A 26,817-nucleotide genomic window follows, 5' to 3' on the forward strand; every position below is an offset into this window, starting at 1 on the left:
TCCACCAATCGCAGAATACCTGTGGATAGGCTTCTTATGCTAGCCGTATAGTAGCGTCTGCAGAGCAGCACATTGAGGTTGGACAATAGATTGTATAGTACTGAAATAATTTACCTTTTAAAATGATGGGTGATGGATGGTATTTAACATCAGCTCACCCTTAAGGGATTAACGATCGTTGTCTTAATGCAGATCGTTGTTGTTAGCTTTCTTAGCTAACAGCTAGCCGTAGCGCTATTCTGTCAATGGGCTTTGTGTTTTGTTATGAAAAGTCAGTAGTTCCGGGTTTTTCTTATTTTGTGTCTTAATCGGTGTTAAACTTTTGGGTCTGGCAGTATGATTCAACCACAAGAGCTTTAAGGTATTTCAATAATACGTGTGAATTGGTTAACTGTACATAATCATATTATATGATTATAAATATGCGTATCACCTTGAAAGTAATGGAGCGCTCACCTCAGAATTGAGGTCATAGTTAACGAAGTCTGTATTGGCTGTGTTTGATGTGTGAAATGTGTTTTGTGAGAAATAAAATATCTTAAAAGAAGTAATAATTAGAATGCACGTTTTATTGACAATAAACTCATGAAAGGATCCTGACAAGTCGACTCACATGACACACATTCTGTTTTCAGATTGACAGCTTTACCAATGTCCGCTTTTCTTGGGAGCTAGCTTGTGATAAAGACAAGATAGCATCATCACGATGGCCTCCACTGATGGGGCACTGTCAGCCCACTGCGAGGACGCCAAGGACGCTGGTACCTGCAAAGCGAACGTGTCCAGCTGGGACGGAGATGGAGAAAAGTCACAGAAAAAAGCCACTTTGAAGAGGAACTCTAGTGAGCCTCAAAAGGCTAAAAAGAAGAAAAAGGCCAGAGTGAACAGGGCGGCCCGGCCCAACTACACCATCCATGAGGGTGAGGACATGCTCTTAGTGATATCCAGCAGCACCTCTCAATACGACGGCTCCGCCTGGGCCCCCAAGAAAAAGGGATGCAAAAAGAGGAAGGTGACTAAAGGAAAAGGGAAAAGCATTCCCACTAAGAAAAAAAAGCTGATGAGGGCACCGGTTGTCAAGCAAATAGAGGAGACGCCTGAGGTGCCAAGTGACCACAGATGGGGGCAAAGTCTTCCGGAGGAGGTGTTGGTGAATATATTTAAGATGGTAGTCGCCCAGGATGGCGCCGTGCCATTTCTGTGCAGGTAGTTTTACTTTTGCACCTCTGTGACATAAATAATGGCGTTGCAAAGCTTAAAGCTGTGTTGTGTTTGGCATGTAGGGCGGGAAGAGTCTGTCGCCTGTGGAACGTCGCCGCCTCCAGCCCGGTCCTGTGGCGAAAGGTCTCGCTCGGCCACTGCTGGATTGCACCAGGGAAGAGTCAGCTCCCGAAAACCGAGAGCAAAATCAAGTACACGATAGACTGGCTGGCACAGACGAGGTGGATGAGGATTTGGTATTTGGATGAGCTGTGGCGGATTCAGCATAAATATTTTTTTTTAGATTGTCACAACTGCGAGAGTTCTCCCTCCATCACTGGACCAAGAATGTCAACTATGCAGTAGATGTAAGTCACCAAGACACGTACTCTCAAAATGAAATAACACACTTAGAATTGAGTTATTGTGATGTAGCAATGCATGATACTGACATTGTTTCAGTGTGGCTACAAACACATGCATTAAGGCCTTTAGACTTGCCAACATGTATGCACCCGTTTTGACTCTTGAATATGCTAAGTACACATATTCGTTGACTGGCTCCTCCCCCTGCAAACCCTCCTGTGTGGCGTTATGTGCACACAAATAAAAATCTAACCATGTGCTGTGGCATCGCTAAAGGCTGTCCTTGACATTTTTTTGTACAGCCCACCTTCACGAATGCCTTCTCGACCCTAACGAAGAGCTATAAAAGCAGGGGTGTCAAAAGTGCGGACTGTGATTCGTTTTTGGTTTTTTTGCCAGCACATTGTGGAAATAAAATTATACAAAAATACAGCAAAAACAGTAAAAATAGAGGCAAAGGAAGAGTAATTGTGAAGAGTAATTGGCAGGCATAAACACTCTTGTGCTGTTTTTTAGGGTCACAGCCACTTGAGCACTAGGGGGAGCCACAAGATCAGAAAGGCTCTGACCATGTTCAAGTCAATTTACGTAGATGTGCACTTTTTGTATTTTACATAGTGGCATTTTTTGGGGGGGGTGTTCAGTTTGATTAACATAAATCATAATAAATCTTTTTTTGGGAGAATGAACAGAACAAGAATTTCATTGCATAGCAGAACTACCTGTTTTACTGTGCATATGACAATAAAACTCTTGAATCTTGAATTATATTAAAGACCCAAATGGGGCCTAAAAGAAAATGTAGGAGAAAATTGGAGATGAAAAAGAAAGAGCAGGATAAAGGTAACGTTACCTTTTTGTCATTCAACTATCGAGTAGACAAATTGCACATTTCTTATTGAGGTTAATTTGTTGTTTGCACAATTTAGAGGTTATATATTGAGTGGAAGGCACTTTTTTAAGTTCCTGTTTATATTGGGTTTGTTAGGATTTGTGGTTTATTCTTTACTTTACCCGATGTAGTACCTTTTTTTTTTTTATTGGTTCTGCAGAGTATATGTGTGTTTGTTTAGTAGTAGCTAGTGTGATACCACTGATTTTGTTTCCGATCCGGTACTGATATCTATATTTAAGTAAATATTGATAATTACTTTAAGCACGATATCAAAACCAACCAGGAGGAGGGGCGGAGCAGAAGCTCGATGGCTCCAGTAGAAGCGAAAGCAGTGGAAGAATTAGTTGGCAAGTAATAAGCCGTAGCTCAGTAATGTAATGAAAAATATTTTTAAATATTAAATTAATATTTTTAAATATTTTTCACCACTTTAAAACTTGGCACAAAGTCCAATACGAGGAATGTGTGAAGCTGCATGCTGTCTGCCGTGCTCCTGTTCGTTCCTAATGAAAGGAAAAGCAAAGTGGTGTGCTATTATAAAAAGATGTCCTATCACATTGCTAAGATATGGTCCCAGTCCACACACACACACACACACACACATATTTTATTCATCTTCGAGAGAAATTCACTTTTCCAGCAGGTCTGGAAAAGTGTCATAATAAACTTCATCACTTAAAAATAAAACAAAGTGTGGCCAAGGGCAATCTGCGGCATTCAGTTCATTTTTTATTGGGCCTTGGCACATTGTACAAATAACATTTTTGGGAAAAACTCAAAAATGAGAAAGCAAAAAGGCACACTATAAAGAGAAAAGGCTGACATTTTGATTTTTCAAAATTAAAAAACACAAAAATATCAAAGTGGCCCTGTCACATTAGATTTTTTAGCATGCGGTCCTCTATGGAAAATGTTTGAACACTCCCGGCCTAGAGCCTGGTGGCAGGTATGCGTTATTTCTTGATGAGTGAATCAATGTTGTAATAATAATTCAACCTTGTTTGTGACATGGTGATGACATGTAGGTGGTGTCCAAGTTCTGCCCTCAACTTGGTGCCCTCACACTGTCCTACTGCTCGGGCCTGACAGAGGTGGGCTTCCAAAGCCTCGGCCTGCACAGCCGCTCCCTACAGAGCTTAAACCTTCAGTACACAGAGGTAAATTATTGTTTCCCCGCCTTTTGTTGCATAATTTCACATGTATGTCTTGAGGGTATTTATATTTTTTTGTGCTATAGTTTCAGGTGGAGGGTCTTCTGAGTTACCTGGAAACCTACGGATGTCAGATTAGACAGATATGGTTCACTCACGGCCTGAAGAACGACCGACTGCTGTCTGCCATCTCTGTAAGGACACGTTTCTCACATGCATGTTGGCAAAGCGTCAGAGGCAGCGCTCACCGTGTTTTCGGATTTCAGAGGGGATGCTGTCGTGATCTGGAGTTGTTGGAGGTCAACACAAAGCTGGACAGTAAAGATGGCGAACTTCCAATTTGCATCCAGGCGCTACAGACTGCATGCCCCAAACTTAAGGTAAATGAAATGGTATTTGTTGGGAGGATTAATTCCTGACTAAATGCACGACATATTCATCCACCGATTGTACTTGATATCAGACTTTCCGGATGCTGAACGTCCGACCTCTGCACAAGACCATGCGTAGCGGCGCCGAATTGTCATTGGGCTTCCCTTCACTGGAGGAGCTTTGCATCGCCACCACATCTTACTCCTACATGAGCGACAAAGACTTGCGTGACATTCTGTTTGGCTCCACCCAGCTGCGAGTACTGGACCTACGTGGCTGCTCGCGAATCACGCCGGCTGGTCTTGCGATGTTGCCCTGTAATGGTAAATACAAGGTTTTATACTCATTTTTGTATATATAGTATGGAAGGTTTTTTTTTAATTATTTTAATGAAAGCTGATGCTGAAAATCTTTCACTTTATTGGTAGTGCAGAAGAAAGCATTAATTCAGCGGTGCCCGTCTATTAATTTTTTATTGGCACTCTGCAAATTCAGAAAAATAACTATTAATGACATATATTATTATATTTGCTTTTTCACCTCTGACACAAAGCTAAGACGTTTTATTCCTTGAATGCACCATAATTGTGTGCTGAGATGCAAAAGTTTGTTTGGCTATGGGAAGCACTAGACTTGGATTGCATCTTTTCGTGAATCATCTTACTTCATCATTCATGAGTGATGAGTAGCTATACATTTTACACTTTACAATGCGCTTGATAAGTGTGTGAGGTAGGCCTGTAACGATAATCGATGAATTGATTAATGGAACAAAAAAAAAAGTCGAAGTCGATAATTTTGCCAGCCTCAGTAAATTGACATGCGCGTGTTTGGGTTGGGCATCGAGTCTCGAGCATCGATGAGAAGGGGGACTAACATTGGAATTCTCTCAGGATTGTTCACATTTTTTTAATATCAATTCCTAGATTAGTTGCTTACGACACGAACACCGACGAAAAAGAACCTCGCCAGCATCAACGAAGAAGAAGCAGTTACTGAGTTTGGCTTATCATCATAAAAAAAAGAGCAGTCGGTTCAGTGCAACATTTGCCAAAGGATGATATCATGCAAAGGACGGTCAACATGATTAAACACCTGATTCATGGTGTTTGATGTGCTACGTGTAGAGCTGCAACGATGAGTTGATTATTGATTATTCAATTATCCAATTAATCGACAACTATTTTGCTAATCGATTTTTTTCATTTAAAAGTGTACTGTAAATATCGAGAGTTCAGCTTCTTAAATGTGACTTTTTTTTATTTCCTTTGTCATCCATGAAAGCAGACATTCTTTGTGTTTCAGGCAAAACAAGATAGTCACACACATCAGCTTTGACTTTGGAAAAGAGCAATCGACATTTTTGCCTCTTTCTGATATCTTGCAAAGCAAACCACTGCGGAAATGTGGGCGTAGAGCGTGCGCAAGAACATTCCCACGCAAAGTATGGGATTTATCCACTTGTCCTTGTGCATACGAAAATGCGTACACACAAAACCTGGTGGTAGGACAGTGAAACTACAAATAGCTATGGCTGTGCCTGTCCAGCGCAGGCCAGATCACAACTTGACCATCATACAAGGCACCCCTCCCCCAGAGCAGACGAGCCGATGCCAAATGCAAAGCCTGCCCCTTATTTTAGGGATGCTCCGATTAGGTTTTTATGCTGCCGGTACTGATACCGATCACATAGATTAAGTGTAAATTTTTAAATGTACTATTGGATGTATCAGTGGTCACCAATGTAAATGGCCAAGAGCTGCTCATTTTTGCAGTATTTATTTTCACAGCTTATTTCAACCCAAACCAAGCGAATATGCTTGTTTTACCAGAACATGAACAAAACTCACATTTTGTATTTCAGAATGCTTCTTTCTAGTGTTCTCACATTATTAACCGAAAACCTGAATGAAAAGCAGGGTTGCATGTGGTCGTAGGGAGCTCATGTTGACCCCTGGGCTATATGATATGAAAGGGAAACCATAAAATTTTGACAAAAATATATTTGACTTACTTTTTCAAAATCACTGGTGAAACTTATTGGATCAGACGCCTTCTTTAAGGAGACTTGGGATGCCAGAGCAGCTTGATGATTATTGTTGATGCACATGTAGCACTCTGAGTGCTCGTTGATTTGCAGTCGAGGGTTGATGTTTGTCAGTTGATTGTTTATACTTCTCTACTTCAATTTCCGTGTCGGGAGAAATTCCTCTTCCTCGCCCTCTTTGCTATGATTTTGGGAAGAGAAAAAGTCCATTCATACATTCAATGGATTGCTGCTCAGACTATGTTCACGCTGCAGGTCAATTCCAATTGTTTTTGCTCATATGTGACCTGTACCAGACTTTTTCATGTCAGTGTGAACAGCACAATTCAGATTTTTTTTTAAATGCGACTCAGGCCTCATTCGTATGTGGATATAAATCCAATATGTATGCGATGCGACTGCAGTATGAACGGTCAGGTCGCATATATCCAACCTATACATCACCGAAAGGCGTGTATTGCCGTGCTTATGGAGACTTTAAAAGTCAGTCATCGAAAGGCGTGGTTTATCCTGCAAGACTTGGATAAAGGTCCTCACTGATGTAGGAAAAAGTTCTTCTCATCTGAAAATTATTTTTAAAAGGTGTTAGTGAAGCAGCTCTCGTCATGTCTCACCACTCCTGCCTCAGACATGCACCACATGCACCTTGGAACAGACGTGGCAGCAAGTTGTCTTTTTTTGTTTGATTTATTATGTTGTTTGTTCGTTTAATTTATTGAAAAGTGCTTGACATTGCAATTATAATGTTAAATACTCTTGAGAAATTAATGTTTATAGCTTTTGACTCATTATTGCACTCGTTATGCACTCTTGTTATTATGCCATATAATTAATGAAAAAATAGTCTCAAAAAATGTTGTCAATATATCGATTATTATTTGTTGGACAATTATCATCCAGCAAAATGTGTTATCGTGACAGGCCTAGTGTGAGGCATATTTAGGGCTTAAACCTGTGCTTAAACCTTGTGTGGCGAGTGATGAATAGCAATTGAAGAGAAACGGGTAGGGATCTAAAGCTGAATGTAATTTAATAATAACAGTCACTTTTATTGCAACAGTTGACCCAAAGTAGGGGCAGTGAGCCATGTGTAATAATTAGCATTTTATGGGCATATCAATTTATTTGTATTTTTTTGTTTGTCTAAAAAAATTGTGATTTTATTTTGGAAAAAAATAAAAAAAATATATATACAAATTTATTGAAAAAAAAAGTTTTTTAAATTGAAAAAGAAATTTAATGGAGCTTTTTGGTGCTTACTTTGTGCCTGGCAGAGCTGGAGCACAACAGTCAATTTTTATTGCAAATGTTAATCTGAAATTGGAGGAGAATGTCAAGCAAGGGTGTCAAGGATTTGGCGTGTGGAGGGGCGTGAGCCGTGTGTTTTGAAATAAACATTTTTATTGGCCGATCAAATTGTAGTTTATTGTTTTTTTTGCAATTTGTGACTTTAAAAATGAACTTTTAAAAAAGTTTTTAAAATTAAAGGTTTTTAAACACTATTTTATTTACTTATTATTTTTATTTGTAATTTTTTAAATTTGTAATTTTTTTTAATTTAGAAAAAAAAATTTAAGTAAAATTTAAAAAATAATTATTTTGAAGTTTTTTGCATTTTGCATTTTCAATGAAATCTGGAACCTGTTTATTTCTAATGAGTGGTGCTTACTTTGTGCCCGGCAGAGCTGGAGTGTCTGTTCTGGGGACAATATTTCAGCAGCCACGTCGGCTCGTCCTCGCTGAAGAAGGGCCTCCACATGGTGACGCAGAAGTGGAATCAGACGCTGCAACAGCTGGATGTCGCCAATCAGCTCTTCTCAGAGGAGGATTTGGAGGTAGCCATGTGCCACCTTGCTCGGGCCAGCAATGCCAACACTCTGCGTTCGCTGAACCTGAGTGGGACCAGGGTTATGCCATCTGCTCTCAGGTACCAGGAAGTACTTCTTCCTCTTTTATGTCAATCAGTGCATGGGCTGAAAGTGTCCGTTTCCAAGTTTTACCATCCTCTTTCTTGTTTCCAGACCTCTCATCAGCCAAATGACGGCGCTCAACTACCTCAATCTGTCTTCTTGCCGATATCTTCCAAGAGGGCTGAAGAGAATTTACCGTGGACAAGAAGACATTCGACAGTTGCTCGACAAGTTGGAGTAGAGAGCAAACGATAACGACGAACACACAGTACAATAACAGCTCGTCCAGATGGAAATATTTCTATTGTTGAAAAATGCAAATAAATGTATACATTTGTCTCTTGTGGTATATGTATATGTTATTTACAGGACACAGTTATATGTGTACTTCAGTTTACCCTCTACAGCTGCAATCTTAAGTTTAAATCCATCAGGCTCATATTGGAATGTACTGGTCAAAAAAAGGGCCATTTCAATATTTAAAAAAATACATAGGGTATAATTATTGAAATAAAAACAAGAATTAGTTCTCACGTTCATTTATTCAATGACATTTTTTCAACAGTCGACAAAAACAGGTTTGGTAAACTTGAACTAAAAGTGATTGAATGCATAGATTAGTGCTTAGTTCTCAATCATTTCTTCACTTTTCGCGATGAAACAAAAGAAATATGTTGCTGGTAAATGTATAGCTGTGTCTCCATATTCTCCCAAAATAAATCTCACATGTACAAGAAATGAAAAATGTGAAAGTTTTTTTCCAAAATTATGCACAAACACCAACTAGTATTCAGTGCAATCAACTTAAAAAATAGTGCTCACGGGACAGATTAAGATGTCAAACGATGCAAACAAAGCACAAGAGCAAATGTTAAAGCTGTCCTTTACTTGTGCAAGGGGAGCAAACTAAGTCCAGTGATGGGGTCAGTGACACACCTCTCTATTAGTTGGAGATAGGTGAGGATCTCTTGTGTGTTGGGATCAAAAAAGCCCTTGGTGTCATCATCTGGGTCAGACAGAATCTGGTTCATTTCCTCATCAAAGTAGCCTCTTTCGTAAGCCAACTGCACTGGCACTCTGTGACTGTATACTGGGTCAATGAGCTTCAAGAAGATGGATTCCATGATCTTTGACTGTCAGGTCTTTTTTCAGGGCCTGGAACAAAGAGATAGTTTAATCGGTGTAAGGGTCTCTGTATCTTGTGACTGCTCGTTCTGCTGAGAGCAGTTTGTTTTTCAACTCGCTGCCAACCACTCCCTGGGCCACAGCATCTTCAACTGAAAGTTTGATGTTGTTGACTGGGTCAATGACAGAGCCAGTGGCCGCTTGGGCTTCCAGCAGAACCAGAGACGTACCAGGGGTCAGCAAGCCTCTGGATTTGGCTTCATAGATGCTCAGGGTCTCCTTGGTCGACTGCAAGTACACTCCTGCAATGCTGTTGGTCTCCTCCAAGTATTTGTGGACAGAGTACATTTGACTCACTTGCTGAACTGTGACTTTTTCTGTAGAGAGATTTTTGTACATGTCTTCATCGATGATTTTTGATTCAAGCAACTCGGATGCGCTGGAAATTATGCCATGGAAATTTTCAATGTCTGTGGTCTCTCTTACTGTGGTGGTGATGGTGGTTTTTGAAGTGCTGCCACTGTTGTTTCTGGTGTCAGACATATGATGGCTGATGATGATGAGGTGGTGGTCTGCTGCTGAAAGATCATCAAGCTGATCTCCAAAAAGCGGTGGATTGTGATAGCTCCAGATTTGTACTGCTGAACCAGCTCTCTCCTCTTAGCCTCAGTGATGTATCTGGAGTAGAGCAGATCCCACAGCGACACTGTCAATCCTTGGTACTTCCCTCCTGCTTTGGTGGTTGTCGTTGATTTCAGAATGAGTTTTGTGGCCTCATCAACAAAGAAATAGAACTCCCCTTTCTTCACAATAACCAACAAACTGAGTCCAGTGATGCGGTCTGTGATACATCTCTCAATTAGTTGGAGATAGGTGAGGTTCTCTTGTGTGTTGGGATCAAAAAAGCCCTTGGTGTCATCATCTGGGTCAGACAGAATCTGGTTCATTTCCTCGTCAAAGTAGCCTCTTTCGTAAGCCACCTGCACTGGCACTCTGTGACTGTATACTGGGTCAATGATGCCTCCTGTAGCAATTTGAGCTTCAAGAAGACGGATTCCATGATCTTTGACTATCAGGTCTTTTTTCAGAGCCTGGAACAAAGAGATAGTTTTCTCAGTGTAAGGGTCTCTGTATCCTGTGACTGCTCGTTCTGCTGAGAGCAGTTTGTTTTTCAACTCGCTGCCAACCACTCCCTGGGCCACAGCATCTTCAACTGAAAGTTTGATGTTGTTGACTGGGTCAATGACAAAGCCAGTGGCCGCTTGGGCTTCCAGCAGAACCAGAGACGTACCAGGGGTCAGCAAGCCTCTGGATTTGGCTTCATAGATGCTCAGGGTCTCCTTGGTCGACTGCAAGTACACTCCTGCAATGCTGTTGGTCCCCTCCAAGTACTTGCGGACAGAGTACATTTGACTCACTTGCTCAGCTGTGATATTTCCTGCATTAAGATCTTTGTAGATATCTTCATTAATGATTTTTGATTCAAGCAACTCTGACGCACTGACATCCTTCCTAATTCCATGGAAGTTTTCAATGTCTGTGGTTTCTCTGACTGTGGTGGTGATGGTGGTTTTTGAGGTGCTGCCGTCCACTGTTTCTGGTGTCAGACATGTGATGACTGATGATGAGGTGGTGGTGGTCTGCTGCTGAATAATCGTCAAGATGATCTCCAAAAAGCGGTGGATTGTGATAGCTCCAGACTTGTACTGCTGAACCAGCTCTCTCCTCTTAGCCTCAGTGATGTATCTGGAGTAGAGCAGATCCCACAGCGACACTGTCATTCCTTGGTACTTCCCTCCTGCTTTGGTGGTTGTCGTTGATTTCAGAATGAGTTTTGTGGCCTCATCAACAAAGAAATAGAACTCCCCTTTCTTCACAATAACCAACAAACTGAGTCCAGTGATGCGGTCTGTGATACATCTCTCAGTTAATTGGAGATAGGTGAGGTTCTCTTGTGTGTTGGGATCAAAAAAGCCCTTGGTGTCATCATCTGGGTCAGACAGAATCTGGTTCATTTCCTCATCAAAGTAGCCTCTTTCGTAAGCCAACTGCACTGGCACTCTGTGACTGTATACTGGGTCAATGAGCTTCAAGAAGATGGATTCCATGATCTTTGACTGTCAGGTCTTTTTTCAGGGCCTGGAACAAAGAGATAGTTTAATCGGTGTAAGGGTCTCTGTATCCTGTGACTGCTCGTTCTGCTGAGAGCAGTTTGTTTTTCAACTCGCTGCCAACCACTCCCTGGGCCACAGCATCTTCAACTGAAAGTTTGATGTTGTTGACTGGGTCAATGACAGAGCCAGTGGCCGCTTGGGCTTCCAGCAGAACCAGAGACGTACCAGGGGTCAGCAAGCCTCTGGATTTGGCTTCATAGATGCTCAGGGTCTCCTTGGTCGACTGCAAGTACACTCCTGCAATGCTGTTGGTCTCCTCCAAGTATTTGTGGACAGAGTACATTTGACTCACTTGCTGAACTGTGACTTTTTCTGTAGAGAGATTTTTGTACATGTCTTCATCGATGATTTTTGATTCAAGCAACTCGGATGCGCTGGAAATTATGCCATGGAAATTTTCAATGTCTGTGGTCTCTCTTACTGTGGTGGTGATGGTGGTTTTTGAAGTGCTGCCACTGTTGTTTCTGGTGTCAGACATATGATGGCTGATGATGATGAGGTGGTGGTCTGCTGCTGAAAGATCATCAAGCTGATCTCCAAAAAGCGGTGGATTGTGATAGCTCCAGATTTGTACTGCTGAACCAGCTCTCTCCTCTTAGCCTCAGTGATGTATCTGGAGTAGAGCAGATCCCACAGCGACACTGTCATTCCTTGGTACTTCCCTCCTGCTTTGGTGGTTGTCGTTGATTTCAGAATGAGTTTTGTGGCCTCATCAACAAAGAAATAGAACTCCCCTTTCTTCACAATAACCAACAAACTGAGTCCAGTGATGCGGTCTGTGATACATCTCTCAATTAGTTGGAGATAGGTGAGGTTCTCTTGTGTGTTGGGATCAAAAAAGCCCTTGGTGTCATCATCTGGGTCAGACAGAATCTGGTTCATTTCCTCGTCAAAGTAGCCTCTTTCGTAAGCCACCTGCACTGGCACTCTGTGACTGTATACTGGGTCAATGATGCCTCCTGTAGCAATTTGAGCTTCAAGAAGACGGATTCCATGATCTTTGACTATCAGGTCTTTTTTCAGAGCCTGGAACAAAGAGATAGTTTTCTCAGTGTAAGGGTCTCTGTATCCTGTGACTGCTCGTTCTGCTGAGAGCAGTTTGTTTTTCAACTCGCTGCCAACCACTCCCTGGGCCACAGCATCTTCAACTGAAAGTTTGATGTTGTTGACTGGGTCAATGACAAAGCCAGTGGCCGCTTGGGCTTCCAGCAGAACCAGAGACGTACCAGGGGTCAGCAAGCCTCTGGATTTGGCTTCATAGATGCTCAGGGTCTCCTTGGTCGACTGCAAGTACACTCCTGCAATGCTGTTGGTCCCCTCCAAGTACTTGCGGACAGAGTACATTTGACTCACTTGCTCAGCTGTGATATTTCCTGCATTAAGATCTTTGTAGATATCTTCATTAATGATTTTTGATTCAAGCAACTCTGACGCACTGACATCCTTCCTAATTCCATGGAAGTTTTCAATGTCTGTGGTTTCTCTGACTGTGGTGGTGATGGTGGTTTTTGAGGTGCTGCCGTCCACTGTTTCTGGTGTCAGACATGTGATGACTGATGATGAGGTGGTGGTGGTCTGCTGCTGAATAATCGTCAAGATGATCTCCAAAAAGCGGTGGATTGTGATAGCTCCAGACTTGTACTGCTGAACCAGCTCTCTCCTCTTAGCCTCAGTGATGTATCTGGAGTAGAGCAGATCCCACAGCGACACTGTCATTCCTTGGTACTTCCCTCCTGCTTTGGTGGTTGTCGTTGATTTCAGAATGAGTTTTGTGGCCTCATCAACAAAGAAATAGAACTCCCCTTTCTTCACAATAACCAACAAACTGAGTCCAGTGATGCGGTCTGTGATACATCTCTCAGTTAATTGGAGATAGGTGAGGTTCTCTTGTGTGTTGGGATCAAAAAAGCCCTTGGTGTCATCATCTGGGTCAGACAGAATCTGGTTCATTTCCTCATCAAAGTAGCCTCTTTCGTAAGCCACCTGCACTGGCACTCTGTGACTGTATACTGGGTCAATGATGCCTCCTGTGGCAATTTGAGCTTCAAGAAGACGGATTCCATGATCTTTGACTATCAGGTCTTTTTTCAGGGCCTGGAACAAAGAGATAGTTTTCTCAGTGTAAGGGTCTCTGTATCCTGTGACTGCTCGTTCTGCTGAGAGCAGTTTGTTTTTCAACTCGCTGCCAACCACTCCCTGGGCCACAGCATCTTCAACTGAAAGTTTGATGTTGTTGACTGGGTCAATGACAAAGCCAGTGGCCGCTTGGGCTTCCAGCAGAACCAGAGACGTACCAGGGGTCAGCAAGCCTCTGGATTTGGCTTCATAGATGCTCAGGGTCTCCTTGGTCGACTGCAAGTACACTCCTGCAATGCTGTTGGTCCCCTCCAAGTACTTGCGGACAGAGTACATTTGACTCACTTGCTCAGCTGTGATATTTCCTGCATTAAGATCTTTGTAGATATCTTCATTAATGATTTTTGATTCAAGCAACTCTGACGCACTGACATCCTTCCTAATTCCATGGAAGTTTTCAATGTCTGTGGTTTCTCTGACTGTGGTGGTGATGGTGGTTTTTGAGGTGCTGCCGTCCACTGTTTCTGGTGTCAGACATGTGATGACTGATGATGAGGTGGTGGTGGTCTGCTGCTGAATAATCGTCAAGATGATCTCCAAAAAGCGGTGGATTGTGATAGCTCCAGACTTGTACTGCTGAACCAGCTCTCTCCTCTTAGCCTCAGTGATGTATCTGGAGTAGAGCAGATCCCACAGCGACACTGTCATTCCTTGGTACTTCCCTCCTGCTTTGGTGGTTGTCGTTGATTTCAGAATGAGTTTTGTGGCCTCATCAACAAAGAAATAGAACTCCCCTTTCTTCACAATAACCAACAAACTGAGTCCAGTGATGCGGTCTGTGATACATCTCTCAATTAGTTGGAGATAGGTGAGGTTCTCTTGTGTGTTGGGATCAAAAAAGCCCTTGGTGTCATCATCTGGGTCAGACAGAATCTGGTTCATTTCCTCGTCAAAGTAGCCTCTTTCGTAAGCCACCTGCACTGGCACTCTGTGACTGTATACTGGGTCAATGATGCCTCCTGTAGCAATTTGAGCTTCAAGAAGACGGATTCCATGATCTTTGACTATCAGGTCTTTTTTCAGGGCCTGGAACAAAGAGATAGTTTTCTCAGTGTAAGGGTCTCTGTATCCTGTGACTGCTCGTTCTGCTGAGAGCAGTTTGTTTTTCAACTCGCTGCCAACCACTCCCTGGGCCACAGCATCTTCAACTGAAAGTTTGATGTTGTTGACTGGGTCAATGACAAAGCCAGTGGCCGCTTGGGCTTCCAGCAGAACCAGAGACGTACCAGGGGTCAGCAAGCCTCTGGATTTGGCTTCATAGATGCTCAGGGTCTCCTTGGTCGACTGCAAGTACACTCCTGCAATGCTGTTGGTCCCCTCCAAGTACTTGCGGACAGAGTACATTTGACTCACTTGCTCAGCTGTGATATTTCCTGCATTAAGATCTTTGTAGATATCTTCATTAATGATTTTTGATTCAAGCAACTCTGACGCACTGACATCCTTCCTAATTCCATGGAAGTTTTCAATGTCTGTGGTTTCTCTGACTGTGGTGGTGATGGTGGTTTTTGAAGTGCTGCTGTCCACTGTTGTTTCTGGTGTCAGACATATGATGGCTGATGATGATGAGGTGGTGGTCTGCTGCTGAATAATCGTCAAGATGATCTCCAAAAAGCGGTGGATTGCGATAGCTCCAGACTTGTACTGCTGAACCAGCTCTCTCCTCTTAGCCTCAGTGATGTATCTGGAGTAGAGCAGATCCCACAGCGACACTGTCATTCCTTGGTACTTCCCTCCTGCTTTGGTGGTTGTCGTTGATTTCAGAATGATTTTTGTGGCCTCATCAACAAAGAAATAGAACTCCCCTTTCTTCACAATAACCAACAAACTGAGTCCAGTGATGCGGTCTGTGATACATCTCTCAATTAGTTGGAGATAGGTGAGGTTCTCTTGTGTGTTGGGATCAAAAAAGCCCTTGGTGTCATCATCTGGGTCAGACAGAATCTGGTTCATTTCCTCGTCAAAGTAGCCTCTTTCGTAAGCCACCTGCACTGGCACTCTGTGACTGTATACTGGGTCAATGATGCCTCCTGTGGCAATTTGAGCTTCAAGAAGACGGATTCCATGATCTTTGACTATCAGGTCTTTTTTCAGGGCCTGGAACAAAGAGATAGTTTTCTCAGTGTAAGGGTCTCTGTATCCTGTGACTGCTCGTTCTGCTGAGAGCAGTTTGTTTTTCAACTCGCTGCCAACCACTCCCTGGGCCACAGCATCTTCAACTGAAAGTTTGATGTTGTTGACTGGGTCAATGACAAAGCCAGTGGCCGCTTGGGCTTCCAGCAGAACCAGAGACGTACCAGGGGTCAGCAAGCCTCTGGATTTGGCTTCATAGATGCTCAGGGTCTCCTTGGTCGACTGCAAGTACACTCCTGCAATGCTGTTGGTCCCCTCCAAGTACTTGCGGACAGAGTACATTTGACTCACTTGCTCAGCTGTGATATTTCCTGCATTAAGATCTTTGTAGATATCTTCATTAATGATTTTTGATTCAAGCAACTCTGACGCACTGACATCCTTCCTAATTCCATGGAAGTTTTCAATGTCTGTGGTTTCTCTGACTGTGGTGGTGATGGTGGTTTTTGAAGTGCTGCTGTCCACTGTTGTTTCTGGTGTCAGACATATGATGGCTGATGATGATGAGGTGGTGGTCTGCTGCTGAATAATCATCAAGATGATCTCCAAAAAGCGGTGGATTGTGATAGCTCCAGACTTGTACTGCTGAACCAGCTCTCTCCTCTTAGCCTCAGTGATGTATCTGGAGTAGAGCAGATCCCACAGCGACACTGTCATTCCTTGGTACTTCCCTCCTGCTTTGGTGGTTGTCGTTGATTTCAGAATGAGTTTTGTGGCCTCATCAACAAAGAAATAGAACTCCCCTTTCTTCACAATGGATAGTAAGTTAAGGCCTGTTATCGGGTCTGTGACACACCTCTCTATTAGTTGGAGATAGGTGAGGTTCTCTTGTGTGTTGGGATCAAAAAATCCCTTGGTGTCGTCATCAGGGTCAGACAGAATCTGGTTCATTTCCTCGTCAAAGTAGCCTCTTTGGTACGCCACCTGCACTGGCACTCTGTGACTGTATACTGGGTCAATGATGCCTCCTGTAGCAATTTGAGCTTCAAGTAGACGAATGCCATGATCTTTGACAATGAGGTCCTTAATCAATGCCTGGAATAAGGAGATCGTCTCACCAGTGTAGGGGTCTCTGTATCCTGTGACTGCCCGTTCTGCTGAAAATAGTTTATTTTTCCATTCACTACCAACCACTCCCTGAGCCACAGCTTCTTCTACTGTCAGTTTCTTGTTGTTCAGTGGGTCAATGACAAAGCCAGTGGCAGCTTGTGCCTCCAAGAGTACAAGAGAAGTACCAGGGGTCAGCAGGCCTCTCGTCTTTGCTTCATATATGCTCATAATCTTCTTTGTAGACTCAACTCTGACACCAGCTATGCAGTTGGTAGCGCCAAGATACTTCTGTATGGATTCCATTTTGTTGACATTCTCTTCAGTTACTTCCCCTTGTATGATTTGTGTAAAAAGGTCCTTTGAGATGATCTTGGACTCAAACAACTCACTTGCTGAAACCTGCTTCCTCAGTCCTTTGAACTTTCTTTCTTTGGATGACACCTCTGTAATGATGACGGTGAGTATTTCAATTAATTCATCAATCGTCATGGTTCCAGTGTTATATTGCTGTATGAGCTGCTCCCTTTTCTGTTGGGATATGAATTCAGACAGCAACACTTCCCATAAGGTCACTTTTTGGTTTTTGAATTTCCCGGCAGTCATGACAAATGTTGTGTTTTGAAACTCGAACTGTATCTGCTCGTCTGTGTGAAGAATGTTGGATTTCTCTTTTTGCAGTGGTAGAAGAAGCAGCCCAGTTTTTGGATCATTTTCACATCTCTTCATTAGCTCCAGGTAGGAGATTTTTTCTTTGGTGTTTGGGTCAAAGTATCCCTTTGTTTCCTCAGTGGAGCTCAGAAGAAGGTTTCTGAGTTCATCATCCAGAAGCCTCTTTTTGACTGCCACATTAACAGGTAGCCTTGTGCTCATATTTGGGTCTATGATTCCACCTGTTGCTATTTGTGTTTCAAGAAGACGAATGCCATCACTCCTTTGAATCAGCTGTTCATTCATAGCCTCATATAATGATATTGTTGCTTCGGTGTAGGGATCTTTATAGCCAGTGACAGCTCGTTCAGCTAACAGAAGCTGCTGATGTACATCTGGTCCAATTACTTCCTCTCGTGCAGCTTGGTCAACAGTGTAGAACTTGTTCTTGAGAGGATCAATGACCCATCCCGTTGATGCCTGTGCTTCAAGAAGCAAAAGTGCAATGCCATGAGTCAACACACCGTCCCTTTGTGCGGCATATATGCTCAAAACTGTTTGGGATGGATACATTCTAACCCCAGCAATGCTTGTGGTTCCATTCAGGTATCGTCTCACACGCTCACGCTGGGCAACTTCTTCAAGAGTCAATTTCTCTTCGTCGATCTGTTTGAATGTATCAGCGTTAAGAATGCCAGAATCCAGCAGCTGTTTGGCAGACACAGGCTTTCTCAGGCCCATGATAATTTGGGGAGTTTCACTCTTCACCAATTTCTCAATCATTGATATGACGATTGTGATTATGTTGTGGATGCTAACCTTTCTTGCTCGAAATGTTTCAATCATTTCAAGACGCTGGTCTTGAGTGAAATAGCCAGAGTGGAGCAAGTCCCAAAGAGAAACAGATTTTCCCGCAAAGCGTCCTACTGATATGCTCACAGTTGTCTCATCAAACTCTTGTTTAATTTGTCTGTCAGTGTACGACTTCACATTTATCTTCGAAGCTTCTGGTGTGCCAGTCATTGGTAAGAGGAACAACCCTGTTTCGTTATCTTTTACACATCTACCTAACATTTCCAAGTATGTCAGATTCTCTTTGGTATTTGGGTCAAAAAATCCTTTTGTGTCATCAGTCGGGTCCAACAAAATTTGATTAAGCTCTTCATCAAAATATCCTTTCCTATATGCGACATCAAGAGGGAGGTGAAGACACTTTAAGGGATCAATGATGCCACCTGTGGCAATTTGGGCTTCAAGTAAACGAATGCCATGCTCCTTCACGATAAGATCCTTCTTCAAGGCTTGGAAAAGAGAAATCTTTTGGCCAGTGTATGGATCAGTGTAACCAGTGACAGCCCTCTCTGCTGATAAAAGCTTTTCATACATCTGTGGACCAATTAACTTCTCCCTGAGTGCTTGTTCCACTGTGAGCTTTTTGTTTGCCAGAGGATCAACAATGAACCCTGTTGCTGCTTGTGCTTCAAGGAGGCAAAGAGCAGTGCCAGGTGTCAGGATAGCAGTTCTCTGTGCATCCCAGATGCTTAGCTTCTGATTGGAGGGCTGCAGTATCACCCCAGCCACACAACTCGTCCCTCGCAAGTAGGCTCGTACGCTGTCCATTTTCAACAGGTCGGTGCTCCTAATTTTTCCATCAATCAAGCTGCTGTAAGTTTTTTCATCCAATATTTCAAGCTCCAAAAGATCCACCACGGAAACCTCTCCCCTCAGGCCTTTGAAGCTCAGCCCTGTTTGCTGTTTTATCTCCTTGCTCTCAATGATGTCTAAAAGAAACACAATCAATTCCTCAGTTGTGATTTTTCTTGACTTGAACATTTTGAAAAACTCCTGTCTTTTTTCCTCGGACAGATACTCTGAATTGATAAGATCCCAGAGGGTTGTGTGCTTGCCCTTGAATCGGCCATACCTGACTGAAACAGTTGTTGTTCTGAATAGCTCCTTAATGTTATTGTCTATGTTGACTTTATTACTTCTGCCTTTGAGTGGCAGAAGGCAGAGTCCTGTGCTGGGGTCTGTGACACATCTGGACATGAGCTGCAAGTACGTAAGATTCTCGTGGGTGTTGGGGTCAAAGAATCCTTTGGTGTCATCACTGGGATCACTCAGGATCTCATTCATCTCCTCATTAAAGTATCCCCTCCTGTAAGCCACTTGGACTGGAATGCGATGGCTGTTAACTGGATCAATGATCCCACCGGTGGCAATTTGTGCCTCCAACAGTCGAATTCCATGATCTGTTAGGATGAGGTCTTTTTGCATGGCTTGGAACAAAGAGATTGTTTTGCCATCATACGGGTCTTTGTAGCCTGTCACCGCCTTCTCTGCAGAGCGCAGCTTTTGGCACACATCAGGGCCAACAACCTTGGCTTTGACTGCATCATCCACGGAAAACTTTCTGTTTCCAGTGGGATCAATGATGAACCCTGTTGCTGCCTGTGCCTCGAGTAAAACCAGAGCTGTTCCCGGCATTAATTTCCCCTTCTGTCTGGCCTGGTAGATAGTCAGGATTTGGGAGTCAGGAAGAAGAACACCAGCAATGCTGTCTTTCCCTTGAAGGTACACACTTATGTTTTGATCCTCTACAACTTCCTTGACAGACTTCTTTCCTTTTTTCAGATCATCTAGGACCTCTTGGCTAATGATATCAGCCTCGACCAGCTGTTTGGCTGTGACAGTTTCTCTGATGCCTTCAAAGACAACCTTAGTTGTTTTAACAGACGTCTCTATGATTTCCAAAACAGTTGTGACAATCATCTCGATAGTGAGCTTCCCCTGAATATACTTCCGTATGATGTCCTTCCTCTGTTCTTCATTAAAGTACTCTGACATCAGAAGTTCCCACAGTGATACAGTCATCCCCATGTACTTGCCACATATCACGCTCACCTTCTTTTTTTTCAAGACCATCTTAGTTTGGTAGTCAATGAAGCTGAAATTGAATCCATCTGATTTGTCTCGAAGAGGGAGGAGGCACAGTCCAGTGACAGGATCAATGACACACCTCTCTATCAGCTGAAGATAAGTTAGGTTCTCCTCTGTGTTTGGGTCAAAGAATCCTTTTGTGTCATCTCCTGAATCCTCCAGTATGTTGTTCATTTCTTCATCGAAGTAGCCTCTTTTGAAGGCCACCTCTATGGGAAGTCTGTGGCTGTTGATTGGGTCGATTATTCCACCGGTGGCGATTTGTGCCTCAAGTAGGCGGATCCCGTGTTCCTTAACGATGAGATCCTTTGAAAGAGCTTGAAACAGGGAAATAGTTTCTCCTGTGTATGGGTCTTTGTAACCAGTTACCGCTCGTTCAGCGGAGCGGAGCTTAGCGTAATATTCTGGGCCAATGAGTTTGTTTTTTACAGCCTGGTCCACTGTAAATTTTTTATTTTCTACGGGATCAATCATGAATCCAGTTGCGGCTTGTGCCTCCAGTAGAACTAGTGCTGTTCCAGGCATCACTATATGGTTCTTCATGGCTTCATAAATGGTCATTCTCTGACTGGTGGAGAGTATTGCGATGCCCGCAATGCTTCCTTTACCTTCAAGGTATTCCCTCACCCTCTCTATCAGCATCACATGTTGGGTTGTAGTCTTTCCCTTCTGCAGATCATCATAAATGTCTTTGTCAATGATCTTGGACTCGAGAAGTTGTGTGGAGGAAATGCCTCGTCTCAGACCTTTGAAGGTGATGAAGACAGGTAGAAGTAGCAGGCCCGTGTCAGGTTCCACGATGCATTTCTCCAGGAGGTTTTTATAGTTGATGTGTTCTTGTGTGCTTGGATTGTAGAACACCTTCAACTCAGACATCTGGTCATCCAGCAGACCTTTTTGATAATAGCCTTTCTGGATGGCTGAGTCAACCGGAAGATGTGTCTTCGCAACGGGATCAAACAGGCCTTTAGTGGCTAGCTGTGCTTCCAGGAGCCTCAAGCCGTAATCTCTGGGCACTAAATCTTTCTGCATAGCTTGGAACACAGATATGGTTCCGTTAGTGTAAGGGTCCATGTAGCCAGTGACAGCTTTTTCTGCCATGAGGAGCTTCTCCCTCATCTCGGGTCCTAGGAGCTCCTCTTTGACTGCGTCCGCCACAGGAAGTATTCGGTTGTTCACCGGGTCAATGATGCCCACAGTGGCCGCTTGTGCTTCAAGTAGGGCCAATGCTGTTCCTGGTTTGAGCAGGCGTTTTTTCATGGCTTGGTATATAGTGATTTTTTCCTTGGTCGCCTCCAGATAAATACCCGCCAAGGGTCCATGGAATTTAGTGTTCATCTCATTGTTTTGGTTAATGGACTCCATCTTGGCCTTATACACCTGTGTAACAAAAACACGTGCTTAAAAATTGGTTTGAATATTGTCTACAAGCAACATATACAGTAGTTATAAATATTAGTACCTTAGAGCAGACGTGTCCTAACTTGTTCCACCCAGAACCGCATACAGAAAAATGGAAGGATTGGTGGGCCACTGTGATTTTCCCCTTTTGTTTATAAAAACTAAACCAATCCACTATAGGTCAACATATGCATGTTATGGTATGCTAACTGTTTTCTGTTTTCTTTTGAGTAGGCCCCTAACCCTCCTTTGTAATGTTCTGATACAGGTCTCTCAAAACAGCCCCCAGGCTATACTTTGAACACCTCCACTGTAGCGAATTAAATTATCAAGCGATATTTCTTATGGTAGTGCTCATGCATGTTGCTTTCATCACTTCCCTCAAGCCTGGCTTATGCTCCTGCGCCGAGCCACTACCATACACCATGCTGCCTCGCCCCTCCCTCTACAAATCCTCCTGCAACGCAGCAACATGGACCGTAAAGTCTGTGAAGCTAACAAGCTAAATGAGGGGTGTCCCAACCTTTTCCAGTGAGGGCCACATAGTGAAAAATGAAAGGGTCACTTTTATATTTTGTAAATCACATGTAGATATGCTAAGAAGTTATATAAGCTTAAAGAAAAAATGCATCTCAGCTTTGTAATAAAAAAATATAGATGAAAAAACCTATTATTGTCAGCCTCACACTTTGCTCTTTTTCCCCCCCATTTTTGCTGTTGTTTTTTTAATAATTTTCCAAATGTTGCAACTTTCTTCTTCTTCTTTCTTTATTCTCATATTTCATTTTATTCTCGTAGCATTATAACTTTTTTCCTGACCTAATTTTCCAAACATTACAACTTCATTAGTTATTTTGTTTATTCCGACTTTCTTTAATATTTCAACTTTATGCTACTCAATGATGCTATTATTCCTCATAATATCACAACATTATTCTTGTCAAATTATGACTTTTTCTCGTTACAACTTTTGTCTTTTAACATTTTGACTTTATTCTTGTAAAATTACTGCTGATTTTCCCATTTTTGCCACTGTTAGTTTTTAAAAATTTTCTTGTTAAATTACACTTTTAGAATACGCCGCTGGCCAAACAAAAAAAAAAACAGCAGCAGCAAATGACCCCCAGTCCGCACTTTAAGAATTGGCTATTTTGATAGTCTCCGGAGAGTCTCCGTGTTTTGGCATAGAATTGCAATCATGCGCTCAATCCCGACAAAGAACGATTAAAGGATCAAGAATCAAGTAGTGATTATGCACAAGCATACTCCAGGCAAAAGTGGAGGTCATACAGAAACACTACTGTACTGCGATACTGCCCTCTCCTGTGCTCCTTGTTGCAGTACACCCGTCACACCATCATGAGGAGCTGATTGGCAACACCTGGAGCTGATTACCTGTGCTGCTCTTAAGATGCAAGCTCCCCAGCCAGTGTTGCCAGATCGTTGACTCACACTCCTCGACCCAGGCTACTCTGCTACCATTTCGCATTGCTTGCTACTAGTCACTGCTTGGACACTCCAGCAGCGTAAGCATCCTGTTAGTCTTTTCCTGCTTGATTACTCAGCAGCGTTTTCTGTTACTAGCTCTACTCTTTTGGTAGCTCTTTTTGTTACATTTGCCTTTTCCCGTGTGCCATCCGGGTCTCTCTTAGTTATTAGATTCCTTGGTTGTACTTTTTGCCTGTGTTGTACTTTTTTTCCCTTTTTTGAGTTTTGGAATAAACGGTTTTCCAATCTCACGTCGTCTCACGCATCTTGGGTTCCAACCTGCGGCTCACTCCATTCCTGACAATATGAAAATACATACCTGATTAAGTTAAGTTTCCTTTTGAGTGTGCGGGCAACCTTTGGTTGTGGCAGAATCCAAGATCACGGCCAAAGCAGTTGAAGCTTTATGCGTCAAACTCTGCACCTGTGGAAGAGATAAGGCGATGTTGTATCACTGGCTGCTGATGTTACATTGCCATTTCATTGTCACCTCATTATCACTCCTAGGATCTCCTTTTATGGCATTGAACCGTAATGCCAAGATGCGAAAAAGCTGCCCGTCAACTATTCAAGTCGTTTTTTCCCCAAGTGAATGCTAACAAGAAGGTCTATGCTTAAAAATAGCCATTGGTCATTCATCATCTTAGTGGACCAAAGGTGTGAAATGACTGGCGAGGTGACTTTTTGTTGCGGCGATGACGTCATGACAATGAGAACCTACAGGCCCAACAACCCGCAGGTCTGCACACATTGCAGCGTGGGCTGGAGCATCGAGAGTGTTTGCGCAACAGCAGCTCACCGGCAGCCTTGTTTGACAATGTCACATACACGCACACACACGCGCATGCACTTTGTCAATGTTTTGAAACGCCTGCCGTCTCAGTCGAGTGAAATATTTTCACTTGCATTTGGCCCTTAAAGAAAGAAACTTTGTATTTAACGTAATACAGTGGTTCTCAATTCTTTTCTGTCATGCTCCCCCGAGACAGAATTTTTTTTCATGTTACCCCCTGACTTGAAATACTACTAAGAAGATTTTATTTGATTTTTATTTATTTAATAACAGATTTGACAAACTTGAAGAAAAGTATAATATAGTATAGTATAGCATAGTCCCCCATGCCTCATATTCGCCCCTGACACCACGCCGTGTCCCCACTGGGGCCGGTCCACTACAGTAAACCCTTGTTGATCGTGGTTAATCAGAAAACCTGTCTATGACCTTAAAGGCTTCTAGACATGAAATAACAGCCCTATAGTCGCCTTTACGCTCATGTTACCCAATATAGTAGACATAATAAGAGAAAATAAGACATGTGAGGCATAGAAAACCTGTTTCTGACTTTCTAAATATGTTTTTTAACATTATTAGAGGCTTCTAGACATGAAATAAGAGCCATATAGTCACCTTTACACTCATTTTACCCAATGCAGTCGACATAATAAGGGAAAATAAGACATTTAAGCCTTGACTAACACTCGTGCTCATGTGTGTTGCTGTAAATCGAGGGGACAGGAAGCGAGGTCACGGTTTCAGAGTTGAGTTTTAGCTTGCAGTGGGTTATGGCTGCAACAGTAGTCCATGTTAGGGATTATTCTGCCTGTTGTGAAATCATTCAAACCTGCAATAAAAGCCTGCTGTTCCAGGGAACATTACAGTAACATTACTGACAGTGTTCTACAATGTCTTTGACTGCGTCTTCTGAATGCCTACTACAAGTATATACTTCATTTAGACATTTTTATGCTTGAAAATGCTTCATTTAGGCAACAAATGTGTAATAAAATAATAAAATAATAAATATAAAAAATAAATTAAAAGTGAAGCTACAAAATTAAAAGCATGAAGTGGTGAAAGTTTACTGTATTTGCGAAGCACTGACATAATGAAATTAAGCTACCATTAATCATCCCGGCAGAAACAGGTTTTGCTGAAATAATTGCAAACAAAACAAGGAAAATCTAATCAACACCCCTCAACTTTACAAAAGTAAAGGGTACTAACAAATGCAGTATACATCAACTCATTCTAAAAAGGAGCAGCAACGTGTTATCATTTGATGATTCATTTCCTGTCGGCCAAATAGCAGTTGTCATTCCCACTGCGCTACAATTAAAACATACGTCATACAAGAACCAGAAAGACTTTGATGTGTTCACTGACGTCTGCTTGTGAGTTACAAGCGTCGTGTTGCCCAGACTAAGATCTATCTGGAAGACACGAATACTTGATGCCGCCCACAAACCTGAGCCTTCAACAAGAAGAGTTAATGGAGCGACAGATGTACAACATGTCCACAAACCAAAGCATGTTTTACAAACGCAATGGAGGAGATACAACACTCACACAAAGTCTGGGTGCAATGTCAGGATAAACCTAAAATCATACCTGTCAACATTTCATTTGAAAATAAGAGACATTTCAAATAAAAAATTAAAATAATAAGGATAAAAATACAAGTTAAAATGAGAGTCATAAAATGGGAATGAATTGTGAATAATAAATATGTTAGGATAAGTGAAGACTTAAAATAATATAAAGTAAATCAAATACGTTGAGAATAAATGTGTAAATATTGGAGTCAAATGACTGAATTGCACAATTGAATAATATTTATATTTTATAAGTAATTTCTGTACATAAATTACGCAAAAAATGGTTGGTTCGTTGTAAAGAGACTTTGTGGACAGCCAGTACAGCCCTCTGCATGATATCTAGCAAACAAAAAAAACACCAAGGGCAATAGTTGCGCAATAGTTTGCATCATATTATCTTTGCAGAAGAATAGCAAGTAAGCAAGACTTGAATACCACAGCACTTTTCGCAGCTTAAAATTAACATACATTAATGCTAACAAAGTGCAATCATAAAATAGAGAATAACGGCGTATGCAGTGCTAATGAAAAATAAAAATTAAAAATGATGTTATTTTATTTTAAATAATAATAATTAATTAAGAGAAATAAATGTCGGGCAAGAGCAATCGTCCATCCATCCATTTTCTATACCGCATTGAAATAAAAACAATTCATATCATATTATGTTGCATTACATAACATTACATTATTTTACATTATAATCAATAATTGATAAAACAAATGTAGTGAGAGGCCAAAAAAAAAGAAAATTCACTTTATTTATAGGCGCCTCTGGGCACTCAAGGACACCGTACAAAACAAGAAATAAGCACCAATAAAAGCGGTACAAAATAGGTAAGAAACAGAAAAGCGAAAAAGTCAGTTAAAAGTTAAAAGTGAGCTAAAATGAATAGCTGGTGTGCACGTGAATAAACTGTACAGTTTTTACTACAGTAAAAAATAGTGAAAGGCTTCAAAGCTGAGGTTTTTTTTGTATAGAGGTTGCACTTCTCAGGGAAAGAGTATCTATCACAAGCACAAAAGGCTACCACGAGTATTACAAGTACGAGTGAGTGCAGTATGAACAGCAGGGCTGTAATGTAAGTAATTAGGTAAGATTTGCACAAGTGTGGTCAAAGGTGATAAGGGAAGGAATGTTTGCTTTGTGTTTTTTATCTAGAGGGTGTTGGCCCGGCAGAGCAGCACGTCTTTGCTCACGTTCATTCAGACTAGAATGAAAGTAACTCACGTGTCATAAAATCACACAAACACCAAACTAGGCGAGCTCACTTCTGACAATAAATACACACAATGAATACAATGATACACACTGTAGTGGCTGGGGAAAAAAATTGCACCTACCTGAGCCCAAACTTCCTGCTGTGTCAGCAGCCGACATCTTCTGCTGTGACATCCCGAGGTG

General features: G+C 42.2%; 2 protein-coding genes across 3 annotated transcripts; one reads left to right on the top strand and one right to left on the bottom strand.

Annotated features, from left to right (window-relative positions):
* The first annotated feature begins 23 nt into the window (after positions 1-23).
* fbxl6 (F-box and leucine-rich repeat protein 6) lies at positions 24-8,670 on the top strand. 2 transcript variants are annotated; one of them, XM_054763724.1, is made up of 10 exons: positions 24-77; positions 636-1,206; positions 1,284-1,442; positions 1,505-1,568; positions 3,487-3,618; positions 3,699-3,806; positions 3,879-3,992; positions 4,076-4,307; positions 7,715-7,958; positions 8,053-8,670. In XM_054763724.1, exons 2-10 carry the CDS (start codon positions 707-709, stop codon positions 8,180-8,182), a joined length of 1,683 nt encoding a protein of 560 aa, XP_054619699.1. In that variant the 5' UTR covers positions 24-77; positions 636-706; the 3' UTR covers positions 8,183-8,670. The 2 variants fall into 2 exon arrangements, with proteins under 2 accessions (XP_054619699.1, XP_054619698.1); XM_054763723.1 differs by having other exon boundaries at positions 31-361.
* On the bottom strand, positions 8,451-26,817 carry eppk1 (epiplakin 1). The gene is given in 7 exon segments (XM_054763722.1): positions 8,451-9,042; positions 9,044-9,584; positions 9,587-11,151; positions 11,153-11,693; positions 11,696-21,527; positions 23,356-23,460; positions 26,757-26,817. Coding segments are annotated over 5 exon segments (12,681 nt in total). The 5' UTR covers positions 21,513-21,527; positions 23,356-23,460; positions 26,757-26,817; the 3' UTR covers positions 8,451-8,825.

Source organism: Dunckerocampus dactyliophorus, chromosome 20, assembly GCF_027744805.1.
Source record: "Dunckerocampus dactyliophorus isolate RoL2022-P2 chromosome 20, RoL_Ddac_1.1, whole genome shotgun sequence".
Taxonomy (NCBI): Eukaryota; Metazoa; Chordata; class Actinopteri; order Syngnathiformes; family Syngnathidae; genus Dunckerocampus; species Dunckerocampus dactyliophorus.

Excerpts from the sequence above, each read along its gene's own strand:
- fbxl6 (XM_054763724.1), top strand. The coding sequence starts at position 707 with ATGGCCTCCACTGATGGGGCACTGTCAGCCCACTGCGAGGACGCCAAG. Across the intron at positions 1,569-3,486 it reads ATGTCAACTATGCAGTAGAT|GTGGTGTCCAAGTTCTGCCC; the intron begins GTAAGTCACCAA and ends GATGACATGTAG. Across the intron at positions 4,308-7,714 it reads TGCGATGTTGCCCTGTAATG|AGCTGGAGTGTCTGTTCTGG; the intron begins GTAAATACAAGG and ends TGTGCCCGGCAG.